This window comes from Heptranchias perlo, chromosome 11 (assembly GCF_035084215.1).
Source record: "Heptranchias perlo isolate sHepPer1 chromosome 11, sHepPer1.hap1, whole genome shotgun sequence".
Taxonomy (NCBI): Eukaryota; Metazoa; Chordata; class Chondrichthyes; order Hexanchiformes; family Hexanchidae; genus Heptranchias; species Heptranchias perlo.
In genome coordinates this window covers 82,816,716-82,844,425 of record NC_090335.1, presented here as the reverse complement: position 1 = coordinate 82,844,425, position 27,710 = coordinate 82,816,716, and the positions used below count along the sequence as shown (strand labels likewise).

The following is a 27,710-nucleotide window of genomic DNA, read 5'->3' as shown; positions in this document are numbered from 1 at the left end:
TCACTAATCCTCAATGTCCAACTTCTCCACACGGAAATAAAGGTTATCACATTGACAAGTGGAAAAAATCCAGCAGTGAAATGAAGATTCCAACAGAGGTGTTCTTTCAAACCTCCACAGAAGAACCATTTTGCAGTAAGTAGTTTTATAATTGCATATTTAGCACTCTAAGAACATTAGAACAAAGAATTTTTAGGAGCTGGAAAAGGCTGCTAGGCCCAAAAACCTTGCTCAGTTTTCATGGATCAACCCCACACATCCACCTTCTCCCCTTATCCCTCAACCCCATTGTTGTGGGAAAATCACCACTCGGAGTCAGACTTAAAGATTCAACATGCAGTTTATTGGACAAAGTATTTTGGGAGAAGAACTGGACACTCCGCAGTGTCGCAACTATCTCCTCAACTTCAAAATGGTTGTCATGCTTTTTTATACCTTTGAAATACAGATTTTCAGTAGCTTTTACATCATTAATCTTGATTACACACATTAACCAATTAGGCCGCACAGCAACAACGGACTTCCAATCATATTAAAACAACTGTTATCACCTTAAGACAGTATGGCCTTTGTTTCACGCAGTCTGGTTCTATAGTTTTATCAGTTCGTTGTGAAATGTCTTTTGTATTCCCAGACTGTAAGTCAGTTTTGGAATATACAAACTCAGCACTTTTAACTGTCTTTCCCACAGTCACAGAATCCATTTTGTTTAGTAGTGTCCATTTTGTTAGTAGTCAAGTGTTATGTTTAAGCTTTTAATTAGGGTTAGTCCAATCTACACAAAGCGCATTTCGGTGTGGTTTTAGGGTAAAGACCACCGCCATGTACCCAAAAGTCACTTCATCGTTGCCTTTAACCCAACAGCCCAAATTTTACGCTAACAGACCCCCCCTGTTGGTCATGATTATGGCTTAATAATCATAGAGACCAATACCGATAAAGTCCATGCAACATTGGTCCGGCATTTAATACACAGCCTTTCGGGTATTGAACATCTGTGATGTTCTGTGCGTATGCCTAACCCGTAACTCTCAGGTTACATGTTACAGATAGTGCTGCTCCTCCTGGTTATCGTCCGTCCTGGCATCCTCGGGTGTCTTCAGATGTTCTTGGTCAGTGATCACGCTGGCTCCTGGCATAATCCGAGTCATCGTAACTTTGCAACAGACATTAAAACATCCGACCACGAAACAACAAGCAATTATTATTGCAATGAAAATAATTAGTCCATGTAATAGATAAGACCCCCAGGATCCTCCCAATAACCAATCCAGCCAACCATTTCCTTTCCTGGGGCCTTGTTTAAATTCATTGAGTTGTTCTTTAATATCATTAACGGCTTGGGTTATGTTGTAGGATTCGTCTGTGACGTGTGTTATACAGATGTCTCCTATTATAGTGCATACTCCCCCCTGCTGGGCTAATATATAGTCCACAGCATAACGGGTTTGCTGAGAGTTCAAACTTAATTCAGCTAGTTCTTTATTTATGGCGCTTAATCCTTTTGCTGTGCTATTTCCCAAGATTGTTAGTCCACAGATTAAATAGTTTCTGTTCTTTGCGCCGATTACTCCTGTTGATCCTCCCAGAGAGAGAGACCCCAATAACCCGTAGCCGATCGAAGACCCTAGCGTGACCGGGCCTCTCCAGTCGGCACAGAACTCGTGGCTGATAGCCCGTGTTACAATCTTTCTGTGGACATGGGCTCTTTGGGGGCATGGGACCGTGAGTGGTCCAATTGTTCCTACTGCAAAAAGGATGGGGAGGGTTGGTGTTGCCGTTGTGAAGGTACCGTTTAGGAGGAACACAAATCCCTTCCTCGCTCGGTAACATTTAACGTCCCGAGTGCCGGTTCGTACAAATTGCAGATATCGCCAATTGCTTGGATCCCTCGATGTTCCCCCTGTTTTTGTAAGTTGATACGTATCGAATGGGTAAGACCATGTGGCTGAGCTAACATGTGTCCCATTACACTGACCACAAATGAATTGCCTGCCTGCAGTCACATTCAGGCATCTCTGCTCTTTACAAACACAAACAAAATGATCTCCGTTCACTTGACAGTGTTGACGGGCACATTGTATCTGCACACAGGAGGCACTCTCTGGGACCCAGGCGTATGCACACCCCCATCCGTATCCCGTAAAGCAGATCGGGAAACTGGTATTGTCTGAGCATACCCTTCCTTTTATTCCCTGGACCCCCCAACACACAGGGTTTGTGGAGTTTATTAGTTGCACGCATCTTCCTGGTACTCCCCTCGTATATGGTCCTGCACGTCCCTTACAGGGTACGTTTGAAGTATCTGTGGTATATAAACTATGGGGGTTCCACCCGGGGGTGGCTACGAACAGGGCCTCAACGGAGTGGGCCAATGGGTAACACACGGTTCGATTTCCATGTAAATGTACATGGGTCTTGAAAAATAAATTATCATTCAATCCCGTCAACCTTTCAACTACGAGCACATAAAGTGACATGATTATACACATATATTTAGACATGTTAGTTAGGTTTTTCTTATTACTCTATATTAACAAATTCCCAAAGGCTATATCGCCAACCCGAACGCTTCAATTAATCTTGCTTGTAGTTATCATCTGTTGTAAAATAAAATGAAAGATTTGTTCAAGGTTTATTGATTGGCTTCATTGTATAACTTTAACTGAGTCCAATGCTTCCATATTCCCTTCCCTCTTATGTCCAGACAGGCACAAGTGTCCCCACTAATTATGATCTCGTATGGGCCGTTCCATTTTGGGGCAAATCCCGGTTTTTCGGGTAAAACTTTTACCATGACGCGACGTCCCGCCGTTGGGACGTCGGGGAGCGTTCCAAGCTCTCTCTGCGCGTCTTTCGTTTCCTGATTATCTCGTACTGCTGCGCGCATTTCTTTTAATTGGGTACTCAGTTCCAAAACATAACGCTTAATTCTGTCTTTTAGCGGGCCTACATCGGCCCCACCTGTTATGTTTTCTGGTAATTGCATTGCTCTGCCTGTCATTAGCTCATAAGGGGTCAATCCGGTTGTCCGGTTTGTTGTGGCTCTTAGTCTCATTAATATAATAGGTAATACTTCTGTCCACGTTTGTCCTGACGCTTGAATAGCTTTGGCCAGGGTATTCTGAAGAGTTCGGTTCATACGTTCTACCATTCCGGAGCTCTGCGGATGGTAAGGGAGGTGGAATTTTTGTTTTATCCCCATTAATTGACACACTGTTTTCATCACTTTACCAGTGAAGTGTGTTCCCTGATCCGAATCAATTTGTGTGGGTACCCCCCATCTAGGGATTACCTCCTCTGCTAATACTCTAGCTACGGTAGTGGCAGTGCAATTCCTGGTAGGGAATGCTTCCACCCACCTAGTGAACTGATCAATGATGACTAAACAGTAGGTTTTACCGTGGGACTGTGGTAGCGGCCCCGTGAAATCTATTTGTAGATGTTCCCATGGTCCCTTTGGTCGGGGTTGGTGTCCCATCTTAATTTTTATGGGTCGCCCAGGGTTGTATTGCGCACAGGTCACACAGTGGTGACAATATCGGGCTATATCTCTCCCCATTCCTTTCCACCACCATTCCTTCCCAATATTAGTTGCCATGGTTTCTCTCCCTGCATGTGAGAGTCCATGGTGTAATTCTAGAAGGGTGTAATGTATACATTCTGGCGCCACTACCTTGTCATTATGTCTCCACACGTTATCTGTCCCTTTGCTTGCTCCCTGTGTTTCCCACCTAGTCTTTTCCTGTTCCGAGGTATCGTCATGTAAATTTTGAATATTTATTTTGCGGTCTGTCTGGTCTGTTACTGCCACTGGCAGTTCGTTAATTATCTCTTGTTCTAACGCTAACTGCGCTGCTCTATCTGCGGTTTGATTCCCTTTGTATTTCAGCCAGTCAAGGCTGTCTTTTCCTGGTTCCCTTTGATGTGCCTTCACCTTTATTACTGCTGCTTCCCGGGGTTTCTCACTAGCCTTCAGTAATGCTTGGATTCTTTGTTGATGTTTGATAGGGGTTCCCCCCGTAGTTAAGAATCCTCTCCTACCCCATGCCGTCATATAGTCATGTACCACTCCGAACACGTATCTACTGTCAGTATATATATTTACCGCTTCTCCCTCGGATAATTCCAGTGCCTCTGTGAGTGCCACCAACTCCGCCACCTGCGCAGATAAACCTCCGTCAATTCTCCCCGCCCGTACTGTTTTTAATTGATCATTTACTACTGCCCACCCCATCCGGGGTGAACCCTGCACGTATTTGCGTGAGCCATCTACAAAAAAGGTTTCTTCAGCCATGGCTAAAGGTACATCCTTTATTTCACTCTCTTCCATATCCATATCTACATCTCCACAGTTGTGTGGTTCACCTATATCCAAAATTCCTTCTGCTGGGTTTTGTCTTGTATCATGTACTATTATGACTGATTTATTGGGAGGTAGGAGAACGGCTTCCCATTTGGCCCTTCTCATATTTGAAACAGATCTCAATTTCCTCGTGTTTAGCATTTCCACTAAAGTGTGTTTGGTGTGAAGGGCTCTGTTTCCTGTCATCACTATTGGTTCGCGAACTCTTACTGCCCATGCGGCGCAATCTAAAGCAGCTATACATCTTGGTAGTCCGGTTACTACCGGCCCTTCTGCTGTTGAATAGTAGCCTATGGGTCTCCGTTTGTCGCCGTGATCTTGCGTTACGACAGCAGAGTAAAACCCCCCTTCATTATTGCAGTATATGTGGAAATCTTTGTTGGAATCTGGTAGTCCCAATCCGGGGGCTGCCATTAGTTCTGCCTTCAACTTACTATAAGCTCCGTCTTGTTCAGGTCCCCATTCTATAGAGTTTAGGGCTGGCTTTCCACCTTTGACTAATCGTTGTATAGGCTCTGCCAATTTTGCAAATTCTGGGATAAAGCTTCGGCTGTAATTAAATAGCCCCAACACCTTCCTGACTCCTCTTACGGTGACTGGCCGCGGCATTTGCTGCACTGCCTTTTTTCGGTCTGAGGGCATTTCTTTAATGCCCTGTGAAATTAAGTGTCTCAGGTACAGGACTTGTGCTTTTCCAATTTGTGCCTTTTTGGGATTGACCTTTAGTCCTGCAACTTTTAGTTCGTTCAACACCAAATATAGCGCTTCCTGATGCCCATGTTTTGATTCTGAGGCTATTAATATATCATCCACGTATTGTAATATTGTGCTACTCTTTTTTAGTTCTACCCTTTTCAAAATGTCACTCATTACCCGATGGAAGATAGCGGGGCTATTGTGGAATCCCTGGGGTAGGCGAGTCCGTGTATATTGTTTGTCTCCCACCGTAAATGCAAATTTTTCCTGAGAATCAGGGTCCAGGGGTAGGGACCAGAATTCATTGGCTATGTCTAATACCGTAAAAATTTTATGCTTTGGCGACAATCCGTTTCGGATTGTTGAGGGGCTTGCTACAATGGGATGCAATTTGGGCGTAACTTTATTAAGGGCCGTATAGTCTATGGTGAGTCTATAGCTTCCGTCGGGTTTGCTCACTGGCCAGGTAGGGGAGTTAGTGGTACTAGTAGTTTCCCTTAGGATTCCTTTTTCAACTAACCCCTTAACTATCTGTACTACTGCTGCTTTTGCTTCTGGTTTTATTGGGTACTGTCGGTGGGGCTTGTGCTCCGGTCCGGGCACCTGTATCAAGTCAGTCTTGGTTAGTCCGGTATCTAATTTCGTTATTGCCCATACTTCAGGGATTGAGGTACAGATGGATCTGAACCCTTCTGTTTCTAGTTGCCAATCTCTTGAGGTAACCGTGGCTACCTTAAGGGTTTCAAGGTGACTCGCCAGTCTCCCTATTCCTGTTTTCCGACCGTCCTGTTTAGGCCAGATTAATTCTCCCTTTCCACAGTCTATCAAAATTTCATACTCTTTCATCAGATCATTCCCCATTATCGTACCTTCGTTGTTTTTACATACGTAAAATTTCATGGGTATATACAAATTATTTATCTCCACTAATGTGGTCTCACTCAGATAAGCGGGTGTTTTATTTCCCCCTACCCCTGTTAAATAAATCATCTTACTTGTAATGGGTAAGGGGAGGTCGGTGACGGATATGGATGCCCCGGTGTCCACTAGCATTTCACATTGCCTGCCCCCCACCAGTGCTGACACATAGATTCTTCCCTCTTTCTTACCCTTACTAATGGGGGCTGCCGACCGTCAGTTTTGCTGACCTCGGAGGTTCCTTGGTCCCTCCGGTTCTGTTCTGGACGTAGGTTGAGATGGGGGTTTACCAAACTTGCTCCAGCATATCTCTTCTACGTGTCCATATTTGTGACAATAAGTACAACGTTTCCTGAAGTTGTTAAATTTGGCGCGGCTCCGGCATTCTCTTGCAATGTGTCCGTGTCGGCCACAATTATAACAGGTCGGACAAGAACTGGTTCCGTCCTCGCTTCCATATGCAGCTACTCTTTCCTGCTTTATTTTTGTGTGAGATTTCTCCTCTCCACTCCCTTGTACGCCGCTAGCCCATTCTATCAGTTCATCATAATCTTGGGACAGGATCACTCCCATTTTTAAGATAGCTTGGTGAGCGCTCGAGAGCCCATTCTTGAAAGCCTGGATGAAGGCTCGATCCCCACGGCCCGGGTTTTCATGCCCTGAACATTCCTGATATATTTGGAACAATCGTTCCCCATATTCAGAGGCCCCTTCCGCCCTCTGCTGTTTGGTGGTTGTAATTTTACTCCAATTGGTAGGGGCGTTCCCTAACACTCTCTGCACTTCTGTTTTAAATAAAAAGAACGGTGCCTGCTGGGCATCCAATTCTGCCGTCAGAGCTACCGCATGAGTCCAACGCCCCCCATTATAGTCCATTGCGGCGAGGGCAGCGGGCCCTCCGGCCACCTGTCTCCATTTGTCAGCTGGACATGCGGCTCTGACTAATTGGTGTATATCTCTTAAGTGCAATTGGTGTCCTACCCAGACTGTATCTAGTTCCGTCCAAAACTTTGTATTTGTGCTCCTGGGTTGTAGTTTACCCAGGGATGCCATTATTTGTTGTCTCTCTCCCGGGGTGAAAGGTTTATACTGTGCTGTTGGCGGCGCGTTAGTGCCCCCTCGTGTTATTGGTGCTAAATTATGTTCGGGCATGATTTCTTCTTCTAGAGGGGCAGTAGCTTCCTCATAAGGGGGAAGAGGGAAGTTTTTCTCCTCCCATTAAGTCTCTACTTGCTTTCCCTTTTCCAACTCCTTTATTTTAGTTTCCAATTCCCTTATTTTATCTTTGTCGTCGCTCCACTTTCTAGTGGAGGTTCCTACTTGTCCTATTAGTCCAGCTAGTTGGTGGATTAGTAATACTCCTGCCTTTTTTGTTTTATCCTTCTTTTCCCCATCTATCCACTTTCTCTGTTGTTCTAAGGTCTGAGAAATATCCCAGCCATCCTTTTGCATCTGCTTAATCAACGAGTGTCGATCTGTCATATACTTTTCGATAAGGGAACCTGCAGGTCCCCATCTAGGTTGTTCACTTGTCATCTTTATTATCGTGCTCTGATCTCACTATATCCTTCGGGTCCCGGCCTCTCGCCGGATTTTCTTTTCTCTCAAACTTTCGGATCCTGGCCCCGGAACTCTGCCGGATCTAATCACCGATCACTGTCGGTCCCCCCGGTCACTGCTGGTCTCACCAGACTTACTTTTCCCTCCCAAACTTTCTACAACTTTCTGAAATCCCAGCCCGAACTCCACTCCAGATTTTACTTTTAGCTGCAACTATATACTCACGGCCACAATTACCAGTTTGGTAATGTGCTTCCTCGCGTGGAGTTCAGTTCTAGGTTCATATGATCAGACAATACACATCGTAAATTAACTTATGCTTTAACTTATGCTCTAATCTCTGCGTTTGTTCGCCACTACAGAGTTTGATACCGGATGGTTCTGGTTACTTGTGCTTCACAATCGCAAGTGCCCCTGTTTTTACGCCCACTTCAGGGTCCTGACCTTCGCGTGGGGGATCTCCCCTCTTAACAACCGGTCTAAGGCAGAGCGTAAAAGAGGCACTTCCTTGTCCTTAGTCGATCAGCACAAGTAACCAGCTCTTAGTTATACCCAACAGTCCCATAAATTCTCTTAACTTACCCCCCCGGTGTTAACTGCACTGTTGGCTTAGTCTGACTCCAACAGTTCAATAATCTCTACTCCAGTTCACTGATCGAGGCCAACCGATCAGCTCACCAGCAGTGAGATCCTGCCGACTATGCCAATTTGTTGTGGGAAAATCACCACTCGGAGTCAGACTTAAAGATTCAACATGCAGTTTATTGGACAAAGTACTTTGGGAGAAGAACTGGACACTCCGCAGTGTCGCAACTACCTCCTCAACTTCAAAATGGTTGTCATGCTTTTTTATACCTTTGAAATACAGATTTTCAGTAGCTTTTACATCATTAATCTTGATTACACACATTAACCAATTAAGCCGCACAGCAACAACGGACTTCCAATCATATTAAAACAACTGTTATCACCTTAAGACAGTATGGCCTTTGTTTTATGCAGTCTGGTTCTATAGTTTTATCAGTTCGCTGTGAAATGTCTTTTGTATTCCCAGACTGTAAGTCAGTTTTGGAATATACAAACTCAGCACTTTAACTGTCTTTCCCACAGTCACAGAATCCATTTTGTTTAGTAGTGTCCATTTTGTTAGTAGTCAAGTGTTATGTTTAAGCTTTTAATTAGGGTTAGTCCAATCTACACAAAGCGCATTTCGGTGTGGTTTTAGGGTAAAGACCACCGCCATGTACCCAAAAGTCACTTCATCGTTGCCTTTAATCCAACAGCCCAAATTTTACGCTAACCCCATCCACCTTCTCCCCATATCCCTCAACCCCATCCACCTTCTCCCCATATCCCTCAACCCCATCCACCTTCTCCCCATATCCCTCAACCCCATCCACCTTCTCCCCATATCCCTCAACCCCATTCACCTTCTCCCCATATCCCTCAACCCCATCCACCTTCTCCCCATATCCCTCAACCCCATCCACCTTCTCCCCATATCCCTCAACCCCATCCACCTTCTCCCCATATCCCTCAACCCCATCCACCTTCTCCCCATATCCCTCAACCCCATTCACCTTCTCCCCATATCCCTCAACCCCATCCACCTTCTCCCCATATCTTTCAACCCCATCCACCTTCTCCCCATATCCCTCAACCCCATCCACCTTCTCCCCATATCCCTCAACCCCATCCACCTTCTCCCCATATCCCTCAACCCCATCCACCTTCTCCCCATATCCCTCAACCTCATCCACCTTCTCCCCATATCCCTCAACCCCATCCACCTTCTCCCCATATCCCTCAACCCCATCCACCTTCTCCCCATATCCCTCAACCCCATCCACCTTCTCCCCATATCCCTCAACCCCATCCACCTTCTCCCCATATCCCTCAACCCCATCCACCTTCTCCCCATATCCCACAACCCCATCCACCTTCTCCCCATATCTTTCAACCCCATCCACCTTCTCCCCATATCCCTCAACCCCATCCACCTTCTCCCCATATCTTTCAACCCCATCCACCTTCTCCCCATATCCCTCAACCCCATCCACCTTCTCCCCATATCCCTCAACTACACACATCCACCTTCTCCCCATATTGTTGCATCATAGAATCATAGAAAGTTACGGCACAGAACGAGGCCATTTGGCCCATCGTGTCTGTGCCGGCCGGAAAAGATCGATCCAGATTAATCTCACTTTCCAGCACTTGGTCCGTAGCCCTGTAAGTTACAGCACTCAAGTGCTCTTCTAAGTAATTTTTAAATGAGTTGAGGGTTTCTGCCTCTACCACCCTTTCAGGCAGTGAGTTCCAGACCCCCACCACCCTCTGGATGAAAAAGTTTCTCCTGTACTCAAATCCTCTTGTAATAAAGGCCAACATACCATTTACCTTCCTAATTGCTTGCTGCACCTGCATGTTAGCTTTCAGTGACTCATGTACAAGGACACCCAGGTCCCTTTGAACATCGTGATGTGGAGATGCCGGTGATGGACTGGGGTTGACAATTGTAAACAATTTTACAACACCAAGTTATAGTCTAGCAATTTTATTTTAAATTCACAAGCTTTCGGAGGCTTCCTCCTTCGTCAGGTGAACGATGTGAAAATGAAAACCTCGAAAATGAAAACCTTGAAAATGAAAACCTTTGAACATCAACATTTCCCAATCTCTCACCATTTAATAAATACTCTGCATTTCTGTTTTTCCTACCAAAGTGGATAACGTCACATTTTTCCACATTATATTCCATCTGCCATGTTCTTGCCCACTCACTTAGCCTGTCTATATCCCCTTGAAGCCTCTTTGCATCCACCCCACAACTCACATTCCCACCTAGTTTTGTGTCATCAACAAACTTAGAAATATTACATTTGGTCCCCTCATCCAAATCATTGAGATAGATTGTGAATAGCTGGGGCCCAAGCACTGATCCCTGCGGTACCCCATTAGTCACAGTCTGCCAACCTGAAAAGGACCCATTTATTCCTACTCTCCGTTTTCTTTCTGTTAACCAATTCTCAATCCATGCCAGTATATTACCCCCAATTCCATGTGCTCTAACTTTGTTCACCAACCTCCTGTGTGGGACCTTATCGAAAGCCTTCTGAAAATCCAAATACACCACATCCACTGGTTCACCCTTATCTAATCTACTAGTTACATCCTCAAAGAACTCCAATAGGTTTGTCAAACATGATTTCCCTTTCATAAATCCATGTTGACTCTGCCAAATCCTGTTATTATTTTCCAAGTGTCCTGTTATCACATCCTTTATAACAGATTCTAACATTTTCCCTATTACTGATGTCAGGCTAACAGGTCTGTAATTCCCTGTTTTCTCTCTCCCTCCTTTTTTAAATAGTGGGGTTACATTTGCCACCCTCTAATCTGCAGGAACTTTTCCAGAATCTATAGAATTTTGGAAGATGACAACCAATGCCTCCACTATCTCTATAGCCACCTCTTTCAATATTGCACTGGACTATGTATTGAACCACTTGAGGAAGTTGAGCACAGAAGTTCCTGTTTTGGAATTCCCGATCTAACCGAGCTCCACAAAAGAATCTTAATAGAAAACTCAACAACAACTTGCATTCATACAGCGCCTTTAACAAAGTAAAATGCCTCAAGGAGCTTTACAGGAGCGATTATCAGACAAAAATTTGACATCGAGCAGCAAAAGGGGATATTAGAACAGGAAAGAAGTTGGTTTTAAGGAGCGCCTTAAAGGAGGAGAGAGAGGCAATTCGGTTTAGGGAGGAAATTCCAGAACGTCGGGCTCGTCAGTATCTTCTAGTAATATACCCTCTTCAGATGAAAGTTGGATTGACGTTGTGCTGTCACTGTACAACAAGAAGAATCTGGCCTTGCCCCAGAGAAACGGAGGGAAATATTGGTGGGAAAGGTGAATGTTAGTCCACTTGGTGGCAGTGATGGCAGGTCCATGTGCCATGTGTTTATTTATACTTGTTCTCGGAATTTGGGTGATGCTATTACAGTGTATCTATTACCCAGCCTTAGTTACCCTAAGAAGGTGATAAACCTTCTCCCTGAGGGATTTTTATATTTTAACGACTGAGTGGTTTTCTTGGCCACTTCAAGGGCTTTAAGACTGAACCGTGTGGTGCAGGATTGGAGTCACGTGTAGGCAAGACTGGGTAAGGGTAGTAGCAACCTTCATGGTCATTTGTTTGGACCCAGCTCCCAAATGACCAAACTTGTAGAATTGAATTTCAGAACTTGCCATGGCGGTGAGCTCTTGACCTCTGGGTTGCTAGTTCTTGGAAAAATAAAGAAAAGAAAACATAATGAGAAAAGAGAATGAAATCTAAATATATAATCTCATCTGTTGTAAATCTACCGCCATTGTCCAGTTGTGGCCATGCTTTTTGTCGTTTGTGGGTGGTTGAGTTACGTACAGTGGAGGCTTGAGTGTCCCAGGAAAGGGCCAAATTTCCAAGTCCAGGGTTCCTGAAAGAGAATCTTTTCCACTAGACGAGCTACTTGGGAAATCACGGGGGATGGGCAGGACTTATCGACCAACGAGACAACAGCTTTTCCCAAACTTACAAGCCGTGAAATTCACACAGGATAAACCAGCGAATAAGAAATGTAATTGGAGATAGGACTGATGTCATGGGCCAGATTACCAGGGCTCACTGGCCAGATATGAACATGGGCCAGTGATTGGACAATCCTGACAAAGTCCACACTGCATTTTGTGGTTCCATTTACATAGAATTACATAGAAATTAGAGCACAGAAACAGGCCATTCGGCCCAACTGGTCTATGCCGGTGTTTATGCTCCACATGAACCTCCTCCCTCCCTACTTCATCTCACCCTATCAGCATATCCTTCTATTCCTTTCTCCCTCATGTGTTTATCGAGCTTCCCCTTAAATGTATCTACACTATTCACCTCAACTACTCCTTGTGGGAGCGAGTTCCACATTCTCACCACTCTCTGGGTAAAGAAGTTTCTCCTGAATTCCCTATTGGATTTATTAGTGACTATCTTATATTTATGGTCCCTAGTTCTGGTCTCCCCCACAAGTGGGAACATCTTCTCTACGTCGACCCTATCAAACCCTTTCATAACCTTAAAGACCTCGATCAGGTCACCCCCAGTCTTTTCTTTTCTAGAGAAAAGAGCCCCAGCCTGTTCAATCTTTCCTGTTAAGTATATCCTCTCATTTCTGGGACCATCCTTGTAAATCATTTTTGCCTCTGTATCCTTTTCGTAATATGGAGACCAGAATTGTGCATTTAAACAATCTTTCTTTCTTCGCACCCTGCAGTGTACTATTACCTTTTGGACATCATCGCTTGGAACCAAAATACCCGCAAAGGTTACCTTACAATTGGGCTAACTGGAGAAAATGGAACTGTGGTCAAATCAAAAGCCAATCAGTGAGTATTCTGAGCATAAAGTTACAAATGGTTCCTCCATCACAGAAGAACATTCCCCAGAGGCGTGAATTGTCTTTTCATTCATTTCTGTTTTGAGAGGCCATAAATATAAGATAGTCACTAATAAATCCAATAAGGGATTCAAGACAAACTTCTTTATCCAGAGTGGAGAGAATGTGGAACTCGCTCCCACAGGGTGAGATGAATAGTGTAGATACATTAAAGGGAAAGCTGGATAAACACATGAGGGAGAAAGGAATAGAAGGATATGCTGATAGGGTGAGATGAAGCAGGGTGAGAGGAGGCTCGTGTGGAGCATAAACACCAGCATAGACCAGTTGGGCCGAATGGCCTGTTTCTGTGCGGTACATTTGATGTAACTCGATGTTTTGCTCCCCTCTTTTCCCTTGCCCTGCTCCACTGGATAATGCTGTAAGGCAATGTAAGAGATTGTGCTAAGATACAGAATGTTGCAGCACCAACAGCTAACATCACACAATGGTGTGCATCCAGATGAGTGATATGGAGAGTCACTACTCCAGCACAACCTGCATCTTACAAGTTAACAATCTCTTCTTGTGCAGATAAGTATTGAAACTGCAACACGCCTGAAAATTTGGGCCCCACAAATTTAACAATGAGACCAATTCTGGCACAAATCGGGAGCAGGCTGACCCACGACTAAGTTGGTGTGCTTAGCTCCCCTTTCACATGGGAACAGGAGGAGGCCATTTAGCCCCTCGACCCTGTTCTGTCATCCAATTAGATCATGGCTGATCTGTGACCTAACTCCATATACCTGCCTTAGCCCCACATCCCTTAATGCCTTTGGTTAACAAAAATTTATCAATCTCAGATTTTAAATTAACAATTGAGCTAGTATCAACTGCCGTTTGTGGAAGAGAGTTCCAAACTTCCACCACCCTTTGTGTAGAAATGTTTCCTAACTTCACTCCTGAAAGTCCTGGCTCTAATTTTTAGTCTATGTCCCCTAGTCCTAGACTCCCCAACCAGCAGAAATAGTTTCTCTCCATCTACCCTATCAGTTCCCTTAATATCTTGAAAACTTCAATCAAATCACCCCTTAATCTTCTAAATTCCAGAGAATACAACCCTAGTTTGTGTAATCTCTCCTCATAATTTAACCCTTGAAGTCCGGTATCATTCTAGTAAACCTACGCTGCACTCCCTCCAAGGCCAATATGTCCTTCCGAAGGTGCGGTGCCCAGAACTGCTCACAGTACTCCAGGTGCGGTCTAACCAGGGTTTTGTATAGCTGCAGCATAACTTCTGCCCCCTTGTATTCTGGTCCTCTAGATATAAAGGCCAGCATTCCATTAGCCTTTATGATTATTTTCTGTACCTGTCCATGACATTTTAATGATCTATGTACATGGACTCCTAAGTCTCTTTGGACCTTGACTGTTTTGAGCATTTCATCATTTATGAAGTACCCTGTTCTATCCTTTTTAGGTCCAAAGTGGATGACCTCACACTTGCCTACATTGAAATCCATTTGCCACAGTTTTGCCCATTCACTTAATCTATTAATATCTCTCTCTAATTTTATGCTTCCATCGACGCTGCTTACAATGCTGCCTATCTTTGTGTCATCAGCAAATTTAGATATGTGGCTCTCTATCCCGTCATCTAAGTCATTAATAAATACAGTGCATAGTTGAGGCCCCAACACAGATCCCTGTGGGACACCATTAGTCACATCCTGCCAATTTGAGTACCTGCCCATTATTCCCACTCTCGGCCTCCTGCCGCTCAGCCAATTTCCTAACCAGGAACTATTTCCGCTGGTTGGGGATTCTAGGAGTAGGGGGCACAGTCTAAAAATTAGAGCCAGACCTTTCAGGAGTGAGATTAGAAAACATTTCGACACACAAAGGGTGGTAGAAGTTTGGAACTCTCTTCCGCAAACAGCAATTGATACTAGCCCAATTGCTAAATTTAAATGTGAGATAGATAGCTTTTTGGCAACCAAAGGTATTAAGGGATATGGTTACATTCCATATCCAATTAGAGGGTGAGAAGGTTGGTTCTCAAACAAGCGTACTGAGCTTGAATAAAGGAGACTATGATGGTATGAGAGTGGAATTGATTAAAGTGGACTGGGAAAATAGATTAAAGGGTAAGACGGTACATGAGCAGTGGTGTTCATTTAAGGAGTTATTTTACAACTTTCAAAAAATATATATTCCACTGAGGAAAAAAGGGTGAAAAAGAAATGACAGCCATCCGTGGCTAAGTAAAGAAATTAAGGATAGTATCTGACTAAAAACAAGGACATATAAGGTGGCCAAACTTAGTGGGAGGATAGAAGATTGGGAAGTCTTCAAAAGACAGCAAAAAGTAACGAAAGGATTGATTAAAAAAGGGAAGATAGATTATGAAAATAAATTTGCAAAATATATAAAAACAGATAGCAAGAGTTTCTACAGTTATATAAAAAGAAAAAGGGTGGCTAAGGCAAACGTAGGTCCCTTAGAGGATGAGACCGGGAAATTAATGGTGGGAAACATGGAGATGGCAAAAATGCTGAACAAATATTTTGTTTGTCTTTACGGTAGAGGACACTAAGAATATCCCAACACTGGACAAACAGGGGGCTCTAGGGGGGGAGGAGCTAAATACGATTAAAATCACTAAGGAATTGGTACTCAGTAAATTAATGGGACTCAAGGCGGATAAATCCCCTGGACCTGATGGCTTACATCCTAGGGTCTTGAGGGAAGTGGCAGTAGGGATTGTGGATGCTTTGGTAATAATTTTCCAAAATTCTCTGGACTCGGCAAAGGTCCCGGCAGATTGGAAAATTGCTAATGTAACACCCTTATTTAAAAAGGGTAGTAGGCAGAAGGCTGGAAATTATAGACCAGTTAGCCTAACATCTGTGGTGGGTAAAATTTTGGACTCTATTATTAAGGAGACAGTAGCGGAACATTTGGATAAACATAATTTAATAGGACAAAGTCAGCATGGCTTTACGAAGGGGAAGTCATGTCTGACAAATTTGCTTGAGTTCTTTGAGGACATAACGTACAGGGTGGATAAAGGGGAACCAGTGGACGTAGTGTATTTAGACTTCCAGAAGGCATTCGACAAGGTGCCACATAAAAGATTATTGCTCAAGATAAAGAATCACTGGATTGGGGGTAATATTCTGGCATGGGTGGAGGATTGGTGATCTAACAGGAAGCAGAGAGTTGGGATCAATGGTTCATTCTCGGACTGGCAACCAGTAGCCAGTGGTGTTCCGCAGGGGTCGGTGCTGGGTCCCCAACTCTTTACAATCTATATTAACGATTTGGAGGAGGGGACCGAGTGTAACATATCAAAGTTTGCAGATGATACAAAGATGGGAGGGAAAGTAGAGTGAGGAGGACATAAAAAACCTACAAGGGGATATAGACAGGCTGGGTGAGTGGGCGGAGATTTGGCAGATGCAATACAATATTGGAAAATGTGAGGTTGTGTACTTTGGCAGGAAAAATCAGAGAGCAAGTTATTATCTTAATGGCGAGAAACTGGAAAGTACTGCAGTACAAAGGGATCTGGGGGTCCTCGTGCAAGAAAATCAAAAAGTTAGTATGCAGGTGCAGCAGGTGATCAAGAAGGCCAACGGAATGTTGGCTTTTTTTGCTCGGGGGATAGAATATAAAAACAGGGAGGTATTGCTGCAGTTATATATGGTATTGGTGAGACCGCACCTGGAATACTGCATACAGTTTTGGTGTCCATACTTAAGAAAAGACATACTTGCTCTCGAGGCAGTACAAAGAAGGTTCACTCGGTTAATCCCGGGGATGAGGGGGTGGACATATGAGGAGAGGTTGAGTAGATTGGGACTCTACTCATTGGAGTTCAGAAGAATGAGAGGCGATCTTATTGAAACATATAAGATTGTGAAGGGGCTTGATCGGGTGGATGCGGTAAGGATGTTCCCAAGGGTGTGTGAAACTAGAACTAGGGGGCATAATCTTAGAATAAGGGGCTGCTCTTTCAAAACTGAGATGAGGAGAAACTTCTTCACTCAGAGGGTAGTAGGTCTGTGGAATTTGCTGCCCCAGGAAGCTGTGGAAGCTACATCATTAAATAAATTTAAAACAGAAATAGACAGTTTCCTAGAAGTAAAGGGAATTAGGGGTTACGGGGAGCGGGCAGGAAATTGGACATGAATTTAGATTTGAGATTAGGACCAGATCAGCCATGATCTTATTGAATGGTGGAGCAGGCTCGAGGGGCCGATTGGCCTACTCCTGCTCCTATTTCTTATGTTCTTATGTACCTATATGGAGTTAGATCACAGATCAGCCATGATCTTATCAAATGGCGGAGCAGGCACGAGGGGCTGAATGGCCTACTCCTGTTCCTATGTTCCTACGTCAGTAATTTGCCCTCAATTCAATGAGCTTCAACTTTAGCTAACAGTCTCTTATGTGGGACTTTATCGATTGCCTTCTGGAAGTCCATATAAACAACATCCATAGACATTCCCCTGTCCACTACTTTAGTCACCTCTTCAAAAAATTCAATCAGGTTCATCAGGCCCTTTACAAATCCATGCTGACTCTCTCTGATCAGCTGAAAATGTTCACAGTGTTCAGACGCTCAATCCTTAATTATACGGCTCGATTTTCGGACGTCGGAGCGGGTGCAATCGTGGCCGGGGGGTCCGAGGATTCGCGGTGCGGGTCCGGAGCCCGGCTCCAACCCGCCCACTTCCGGGTTTCCCAATGACGCGCTTAGATGCGCACGCAGCCCCTGCAATTAAAGCCAGCGGGATCCCACTTAAAGCAATTAATTTGATACTTCAGGTCGTTAGGAGATCTGATTTGGAGGATATTTTAGGAGGGGTGGGATTTTCACCCAAACTGAGCATGTTCCCCGTACTGGGGGAAACACTCCCAGTTGAAATGGACGTGTTGCAGCCTCCCACACGTGGCAGCTGCAAAGGTCCATTTGACAGGTGGTGGAGGGGGGAGACCCTCACTCATTGCAGGAGGCCACTCTGTCACTTTGGACAAAGTTTGGCCTGCACCACCTCCACCTAACACTAAAATTCACCAACTTGCACACTTACCCCGGGGTCCAGACACATTTACCTACCTTGCGGACCCCCTCAGATGTACATCTTCCGGATGGGGGCCGCCGTAGCTGCAGTCATGACCTCCTCGGAGGGCGAACAGCATCACCAGCCTCGCCAGCCACGCCGTCCACCTCTGACACATGGAGCTCCACAACACAGTGCTGTGACACATCCACCTGCACAGCAGGAGGGAGGGCTACCGCAGAGAGAGATGCGTCGCAGAGGGCACTACCCTCGCCACAGGGTCCACAGACCGAGGCTCAGCTTCCTGGACCTCTCTGAGCAGCAGTGCACACGGAGGCTCAGAGTCACTCGACATGTAGTCATGGACACCTGCAGCCTCCTTCATGCCGAGCTGCTCCCGGCTGGCCCGAGCACCATCTTCATAGAAAGGTTACAGCATGGAAGGAGGCCATTCGGCCCATCTAGTCCGTGCCGACTCTATGCAAGAGCAATCCAACTAGTCCCACTCCCCCGCCCTTTCCCTGTAGCTTTGCAAATTTTTTTCTTTCAAGTACTTATCCAGTTCCCTTTTGAAGGCCATGATTTAATTGATGCATTCTTTTGTTGGGAGCCATACATTTTTAATTTTCAGTCTCTTCATTTTAAAATTATTCTCCCTGGTCTTGGTTTTCCCAAGAGGTGAGGTGGCCTACACCTGGGCTCTCCAGCAATGCTGCTCCCTCATTCGCTGCCAGTAGTGGCTTGAAGACTACCTGGGTCAGCTTTACCTTTACTACCCCTCTCCCTCCCTACAATAAGCAACCCAGTCTCGGTGGCTCAGCTCCATGGGCGAGATTTGGACTGTGAGGAATGCTCACCCACTGGTCTCTCCACTGGAGAAACAAACCAGTCTGCTGCCCAAAATCCAGTGTATTTCAAAAACAACACTTACATTGCTTTTAAAGGGTTTATTATCCGGGATAACTGGAATTCTTAAAATAAATTATCCATAATTAAAGAGGCATTAAGACCAAACAACAGTCGGAGGTCCAAGTCTACCAGTATTAAACTTTTATTTTTGTTTTTGTTTTAAACAAGTTAAAAGTAGTTTTAACGAGCAGTAAAGATGGTATTGCTACCTCTAACTTTCCCGCATTAAATGAGGCATGGATGGAACATGCAATGTGTGGGAATAGTTCCTTTAAAGTTTTGTCCAAAAAATATAATTTGTGGGAAGATAGACAGCAGTACGCTGCGGAATACGGAGTACACTAAAAAAATCCCCACCTACTCACAGGGCGAGTCTGTCACATACATTTGGCAATTGGGACTAGCTTAGTGGTATAAACTGGGCGACATGGACATGTTGGGCCGAAGGGCCTGTTTCCATGTTGTAAACTTCTATGATTCTATTCTATTTAAAAAATTAAGGAAAGGGGGAAAACAGACACTGGGAAGTAATGAAGGACTAGTGTTGTGGATTAGCTGTTCGACAGCTGTGTATACGAGCAGTGTCGTCCTCAACTGCTGAGATCCGCATGCCCTAAATGATCATTGGGTACAGGACGTTTACAAAGAGAGCTAGTATTGCAGCTAAAGTGCTGAGGACAAAGTATCGGATGCAATCTTGGTCTGAGTAGTCTGTGAGCTGAGTTCCTGAGAGCTCCTCGTTGATCCGAGGCTGCAGTGGCCTAAGTCCCTGATTCTGCCTGGTGTGCGCGGTGCCTCTTCCCCAGTCTCTTCTGCCTCCAACTCCTGCCATATTAGGGTCTTACCTGTCGCTGTCAAAGTCACCACTGCCCTCAACAACTTCTCCTCCGCATCCTTCCAGGGTGCCACCGGGGACATCACCGACGTCTCTCAGTCGTCTGCACAAAAGAGCCCTGCAAATACACCTACACCCACTCTGCAGTGACACAATGGGTGGCATCAGTTGTGGGTCCTCATAGTGATCCTCAGGAAAGGGCATTATTGCACAAACCAGACAAGATTCACAAAGACGTGGCAGTAGTGGTGCCAATATAATATGTAATGTGAGTTGGTCAGAAATTCAATATAAGTAAAAACCATGACAAACCCTCAAACACCCTTGTGCATCCCCTTCATGCTCACGACACGTTTGCCTTACGCTGCCTACTGCACATATGTGATTCATGCCCTGTGGCTGCAGCACAGGTAGTGGCAGGTTGAGTGAGGCTGACCGTGAAAGAGATGCACGAGAGGGTGAGTATGAGATAGAGCCATGAGATTGTATGAGGATTGGGTTGAGTGGTAGTGGCGGGATGAGTACTGGCGAGGTGAGTAGGTGCAGGTAAGATGAGGATGAGGTTTGAGTGGGTGTGAGGGGTGATGTGACAGAGTAGTGTTGGCAGTGCTGAAGGAGATGTGGGGTGGGGGCAGTGATGTGGCAGATGGAGTGTAGGGGAATGAGTAAGTGTACTCACTTTGGCTGACCGACTGAGGTCATTGCAGCACCTCCTGCACTGTATGCAGGTGGGTGATATGTTGGTGGTGCAGGTGACCTCCTCTGCCACCTCGAGCCAGGCTTTCTTGATGGCAGAGGCAGATCACTTCCTCCCGCCCGCCGGGGAGAAGATCTCTGTCCTCCCCCTCCTCCTCACCCCATCCAGTTGGACCTGGAGTGAGGCATCATTAAACCTGGGAGCAGCCTTCCCCCTGGGCTGCTCCATGCTGTAATTTTGGCTCCTTTCTGCAGCATCAGTCAGTGGAGGACTGCCCCTTTAAATAGGGCTCCTCCAGCTGACAGCCTATGATGCGGGTGCGCAGTCCGCCCGCTGCGCAGCTTTCCAGCACGAAACCCAGAAGCCAAGGTAAGTGCCTTCAATTTACTTGTGATCGCATGTTCAGTTCCATTCGCAACCCCTCAGATAATGAAGCAGTCCGAGCCCGCATGCAGCAAGACCTGGACAACATCCAGGCTTGGGCTGATAAGTGGCAAGTAATATTCGCGCCAGATAAGTCCCAGGCAATGACCATCTCCAACAAGAGAGAGTCTAACCACCTCCCCTTGACATTCAACGGCATTACCATCGCCGAATCCCCCACCATCAACATCCTGGGGGTCACCATTGACCAGAAACTTAACTGCACCAGCCATATAAATACCGTGGCTACGAGAGCAGGTCAGAGGCTGGGTATTCTGCGGCGAGTGACTCACCTCCTGACTCCCCAAAGCCTTTCCACCATCTACAAGGCACAAGTCAGGAGTGTGATGGAATACTCTCCACTTGCCTGGATGAGTGCAGCTCCAACAACACTCAAGAAGCTCGACACCATCCAAGATAAAGCAGCCCGCTTGATTGGCACCCCATCCACCACCCTAAACATTCACTCCCTTCACCACCGGCGCACTGTGGCTGCAGTGTGCACCATCCACAGGATGCACTGCAGCAACTCGCCAAGGCTTCTTCGACAGCACCTCCCAAACCCGCGACCTCTACCACTTAGAAGGACAAGGGCAGCAGGCGCATGGGAACAACACCACCTGCACGTTCCCCTCCAAGTCACACACCATCCCGACTTGGAAATATATCGGCCGTTCCTTCATTGTCTCTGGGTCAAAATCCTGGAACTCCCTTCCTAACAGCACTGTGGGAGAACCGTCACCACACGGACTGCAGCGGTTCAAGAAGGCGGCTCACCACCACCTTCTCAAGGGCAATTAGGGATGGGCAATAAATGCCGGCCTTGCCAGCGACGCCCACATCCCGTGAACGAATAAAAAAAAATATTAAAAAAAAATGCGGAGCACCCCGAATTCACTGAGCACGTTACCCACGCGCCCAGTCAACCCCCTGCTGCTAACCCGCCTCCCTCCTAATATCGGGCCCATAGACTCTAGTAATTTCCCGACAACAGATGTTATGCTATCTGGTCTATAATTTCCTGGTTTTCCTCTCTCACCTTTCTTAAATAGCGATGTGACATGTGCAATTTTCCAATCTAAAGGAATGGTTCGTGAATCGAGAGAACTTTGGAAGATTATAGTTAGGGCATTGGCAATGTGCTCACCTACTTCCTTTAAAGCCCTGGGATGGAAACCATCTGGTCCTGGGGATTTGTCACTCTTTAGTGCCATTATTTCCTTCATTACTGTTAAATTGCTTACGTCAATTATGGTGAGTCCCTGTCCCTGATTCAAAATTAGTTTCCTTGGGGTGTCTGGCATGCTATCCTCTTCCTCTACTGTAAATACTGATGCAAAGTAATTATTTAATGTGTCCGCCATTTCCTTATTTTGATTTATAATATCACCATTATCAGTTTTTAAGGGGCCCACATTGCTCTTAACCACCCTCTTTTGCCTAATATAATTGTAAACATTTTTTTGTGTTTATTTTGATATCCCTTGCAAGTTTCTTTTCAGACTTGCTTTTTGTAGCTCTCACTATCTGTTTTGTCACCCTTTGCTGGTCTTTGTATCGCTCCCAGTCGCCTGTATTTGTGCTATTTTTTGCATTTTTCTATGCTTTTTCTTACCTCTTTTGTCATCCATGACTGTATTTTTGGCAAGTAGAGCTCTTGCCCTTTAGGGTGTAAACTGATCCTGTATCACGTTAAATCCTTTTTTGAACACCTCCCACTGATCTTGTCGTTTTACCCATTAACAGATTTGCCCAGTTTACTGTGGACAGTCTCTGTCTCATCCCATTGAAGTCGGCCTTACCTAAATTTAGAATCTTAGTAACTGTTACGGATTTCTCCCTTTTCAACACAACGTTGAACTTGATCATATTATGATCGCTATTAGATAAATATTCACGCACCGTTGGGCTGCAGGGTGACCAAGGCTGGGAACTGAATATTCAAGGATATTCGACATTTAGGAAGGACCGGCAAAAAGGAGAAGGAGGTGGGGTAGCGCTGTTAATAAAGGATGAGATCAGTTCAATAGTGAGAAAGGATCTTGGCTCAGAAGATCAAGATGTAGAATCAGTTTGGGTGGAGCTAAGAAACAGCAAGGGGCAGAAAACATTGGTGGGAGTTGTTTATTGGCCACCAAACAGTAGTGGTAATGTAGGGCACGGTATAAAGCAGGAAATTAGAAGAGCATGTAACAAGGGTAATACAGTAATCATACGGGACTTTAATCTACATATAGATTGGGCAAACCAAATTAGCACTAATACTATGGAGGACAAATTCCTGGAATAGTTTTCCAGATCAGTATGTTGAGGAACCAACTAGGGTACAAGCTATTTTAGATCTAGTATCAAGAAAAGAGAAAGAGTTAATTAATAATCTTGTCATAAAGGAACCCTTAGGGAAGAGTGACCATAATATGATAGAATTCTTCATTTAGTTTGAAGGTGATGTAGTTCAATCCAAAACTAGAGTCTTAAACCTAAACAAAGGAAACTTGCAAATGCGCAAGTTGGCTGTGGTTGATTGGGGACCTACATTAAAAGGTATGACGGTAGACAGGCAATGGTTAGCATTTAAGGAATTAATATATAATTTGCAACAAATATATATTCTTTTAAGGCACAAAAACCCAACAGGAAACGTGGTCCAACTGTGGCTAACAAGAGACATTAAAGATAGTATTAATCAAAGAAAGAGGCAAATAAAGTTGCCAGAAAAAGCAGTAAGTCTGAGGATTGGGAGCATTTTAGAATTCAGCAAAGGAGGACCAAGAAATTGATAAAGAGGGAAAATAGAATATGAGAGTAAACTAGCGAGAAACATAAAAACGGACTGTAAAAGCTTCTATTGGTATGTAAAAAGGAAAAGACTGGGGAAGGCAAATGTGGGTCCCTTGCAGACAGAGACGGGAGAATTTATAATGGAGAATAAGGAAATGGCAGAGAAATTAAACAAATACTTTGTGTCTGTCTTCACGGAAGAAGACACAAAAAACCTCCCAGAAATACTAGAGAACCAAGGGTCTGGCGAGAATGAGGAACTGAAGGAAATTAGTATTAGTAAAAAATAGTATTAGAGAAATTAATGGGACTGAAAGTCGCTAAATCCCAAGGACCTGATGATCTACATCCCAGGGTTTTGAAAGAGGTGTCTCTATAGAGAGAGTGGATGCATTGGTTGTCATCATCCAAAATTCTATAGATTCTGGAACGGTTCCTGCAGATTGGAGGGTGGCAAATGTAACCCCACTATTTAAGAAAGGAGGGAGAGAAAACAGGAAACTACAGACCTGTTAGCCTGACATCAGTAATAGGGAAAAGGCTAGAATCTGTTACAAAGGATGTGATAACAGGACACTTAGAAAATAATAACAGGATTTGGCAGAGTCAACATGGATTTATGAAAGGGAAATCATGTTTGACAAACCTATTGGAGTTCTTTGAGGATGTAACTAGTAGATTAGATAAGGGGGAACCAGTGGGTGTGGTTTATTTGGATTTTCAGAAGGCTTTCGATAAGGTCCCACACAGGAGGTTGGTGAACAAAGTTAGAGCACATGGAATTGGGGGTAATATACTGGCATGGATTGAGAATTGGTTAACAGACAGAAAACAGAGAGCAGGAATAAACAGGTCTTTTTCAGGTTGGCAGACTGTGACTAGTGGGGTATTGCAGGGATCAGTGCTTGGGCCCCAGCTATTCACAATCTATCTCAATGATTTGGATGAGGGGACCAAATGTAATATTTCTAAGTTTGCTGATGACACAAAACTAGGTGGGAATGTGAGTTGTGAGGAGGATGCAAAGAGGCTTCAAGGGGATATAGACAGGCTAAGTGAGTGGGCAAGAACATGACAGATAAGAACATAAGAAAGATATAGGAGCAGGAGTAGGCCAATCGGCCCTTCGAGCCTGCTCCGCCATTCAATAAGATCATGGCTGATCTGATCCTAACCTCAAATCTAAATTCATGTCCAATTTCCTGCCCGCTCCCCGTAACCCTTAATTCCCTTTACTTCTAGGAAACTGTCTATTTCTGTTTTAAATTTATTTAATGATGTAGCTTCCACAGCTTCCTGGGGCAGCAAATTCCACAGACCTACTACCCTCTGAGTGAAGAAGTTTCCCCTCATCTCAGTTTTGAAGGAGCAGCCCCTTATTCTAAGATTATGCCCCCTAGTTCTAGTTTCACCCATCCTTGGGAACATCCTTACCGCATCCACCCGATCAAGCCCCTTCACAATCTTATATGTTTCAATAAGATCGCCTCTCATTCTTCTGAACTCCAATGAGTAGAGTCCCAATCTACTCAACCTCTCCTCATATGTCCGCCCCCTCATCCCCGGGATTAACCGAGTGAACCTTCTTTGTACTGCCTCGAGAGCAAGTATGTCTTTTCTTAAGTATGGAGACCAAAACTGTATGCAGTATTCCAGGTGCGGTCTCACCAATACCTTATATAACTGCAGCAATACCTCCCTGTTTTTATATTCTATCCCCCGAGCAATAAAAGCCAACATTCCGTTGGCATGGAATATAATGTTGAAAAATGTAAAGTTATTCACTTTGGTAGGAAAAATAGAAATGCAGAGTATTTTTTAAATGGTGAGAGATTGGGAAATGTTGATGTTCAAAGGGACCTGGGTGTCCTTGTACATGAGTCACTGAAAGCTAACATGCAGGTGCAGCAAACAATTAGGAAGGCAAATGGTATGTTGGCCTTTATTACAAGAGGATTTGAGTACAGGAGTAAAGATGTCTTACTGCAATTATATAGGGCCTTGGTGAGACCACACCTGGAGTATTGTGCACAATTTTGGTCTCCTTACCTAAGAAAGGATATACTTGCCATAGAGGGAGTGCAACAAAGGTTCACCAGACTGATTCCTGAGATGGCAGGACTGTCATATGAGGAGAGATTGAGTAGACTAGGCCTGTATTCACTAGAGTTTAGAAGAATGAGAGGTGATCTCATTGAAACATACAAAATTCTTACAGGGCTCGACAGGGTAGATGCAGGGAGGATGTTTCCCCTGGCTGGTGAGTCTAGAACCAGGGGTCACAGTCTCAGAATAAAGGGTCGGCCATTTAGGACTGAGATGAGGAGAAATTTCTTCACTCAGAGGGTGGTGAATCTTTGGAATTCTCTACCCCAGAGGGCTGTGGAGGCTCAGTCATTGAGTACATTCAAAACAGAGATCAATAGATTTCTTGATATTAAAGGCATCAAGGGATATGGGGATAGTGCAGGAAAATGGCGTTGAGGTCGAAGTTCAGCCATGATCTTGTTGGCGGAGCAGGCTCAAGGGGCCGGATGGCCTACTCCTGCTCCTATTTCTTATGTTCTTAACTAAATCTGGCTCATTACTCATTATTAAATCTAATATGGCCTGCCCCCTTGTTGGTTCCAGGACATATTTTTGCAGAAAGCTGCCTGAACACACTCAAGAAATTTGCTACCTTTCTGATATGAGCTCATCTACTTATCTCAATCTATATGAAAGTTGCCATGATGTGGAGATGCCGGTGATGAACTGGGGTGGACAAATGTAAGGAGTCTTACAACACCAGGTTATAGTCCAACAGCTTTATTTGAAATCACAAGCTTTCGGAGCTTTGCTCCTTCGTCAGGTGCTCCTATCTAGAAGATAGAAAGCAAAGCTCCGAAAGCTTGTGATTTCAAATAAAGCTGTTGGACTATAACCTGGTGTTGTAAGACTCCTTATATATGAAAGTTAAAACCCCTCATTAAAACCCTCTGCTTTTGCTACTTACTGAAAAACAGGCGCAAGGCAAACCAATTTCTGCACTGATAACCTTTGCATTCTAAAGTCCAGCGGCCATTTCAAACATCAAACCTCCTCCTGTTTACCAATATTTGTGTCCGGATAGATGGTCTCGAGGTTTATTTTTGAAAGTCGTCATAGCTCCGATTCTGTTTGTTTTTCCAGATACGCAAAGTCATTCGAAAAGTTCAAGGAGGTCACCCTCCTTGTAAGTGTTGATAAAGACCCAGAAAAAATCACCAGTGTTTCGCTGACGTTTAGTTCAGCCAATCTGGTGGAACCCAAACTGAAACTTGGAATACTTCGAATGAGGCTGAGGTCACTGACATACCCTCAAAGGTTAGTTACTGTGATTCTTGTAAAATTAAGAATTTGAGGTGGCAGATAAAGTGAGACAGAGATATAAGAGAATAAGGTAATAGAAAGAGGAAAGAAAGACTTGCATTTATATAGCGCCTTTCACAACCTCAGGACGTCCCAAAGCGCTTTACAGGCAATGAAGTACTTTTGAATTGGAGACTCTGTTGTAATGCAGGAAACAGTGGGAGGGTGATTTAGAGCAATGGAGGGAAGAGTGTGAGAGGAAGATAATAAAGAGAAGGGAGAGATGGACAGAAGGAGGGAGAAAGGGACAGAGGTGTGGGTTACAGGTGTGGATATTGAGAGAAGTCCAAGGAGAAAGAGGGATGAAAACATAGATAGGAAAGATAGAAAGCAAGTATGGAGAGGCACGGAAGAGAAAAGAGGGAGAGGATTAAGTTGAATACATGCGACAAAAGTTGTTAACGGATTAAGTCATGGTCAATGACAAGTAAATTCATTCATTGACTCGAGAAAGTGGGATTCTGTTCATTAAAACAGAAAAGGTTAAGAGGAGGTCCTGATAGGGGTGTTAAAAATCATGAGAAGTTTTAATGAGGTGAATTGGGAAAAACTATTTTGACTGGTTGGTGAGTCTGTAACTAGAGGACAGAAATTTAAGATAATCAGTAAAAGTAGGAATTGGAGAGTTGGTAGATTTTTTTTACACAGAAG

The 27,710-nt window shown here is 44.6% G+C and overlaps 1 protein-coding gene across 2 annotated transcripts in view; it reads left to right on the top strand.

The window, feature by feature from the left end:
- Nucleotides 1-27,710, top strand: part of LOC137327035 (lipase member H-like) — an 87,350-nt gene that overhangs the window by 48,965 nt on the left and 10,675 nt on the right. Inside the window, exons 7-9 of one of the 2 annotated variants that reach the window (XM_067992415.1) lie at nucleotides 43-135; nucleotides 12,851-12,962; nucleotides 26,841-27,014. In XM_067992415.1, the coding sequence (XP_067848516.1) occupies nucleotides 43-135; nucleotides 12,851-12,962; nucleotides 26,841-27,014 (379 nt within the window). The remainder of the gene's footprint in view (nucleotides 1-42; nucleotides 136-12,850; nucleotides 12,963-26,840; nucleotides 27,015-27,710) is intronic. The other variant, XM_067992416.1, reaches the window with a different exon arrangement.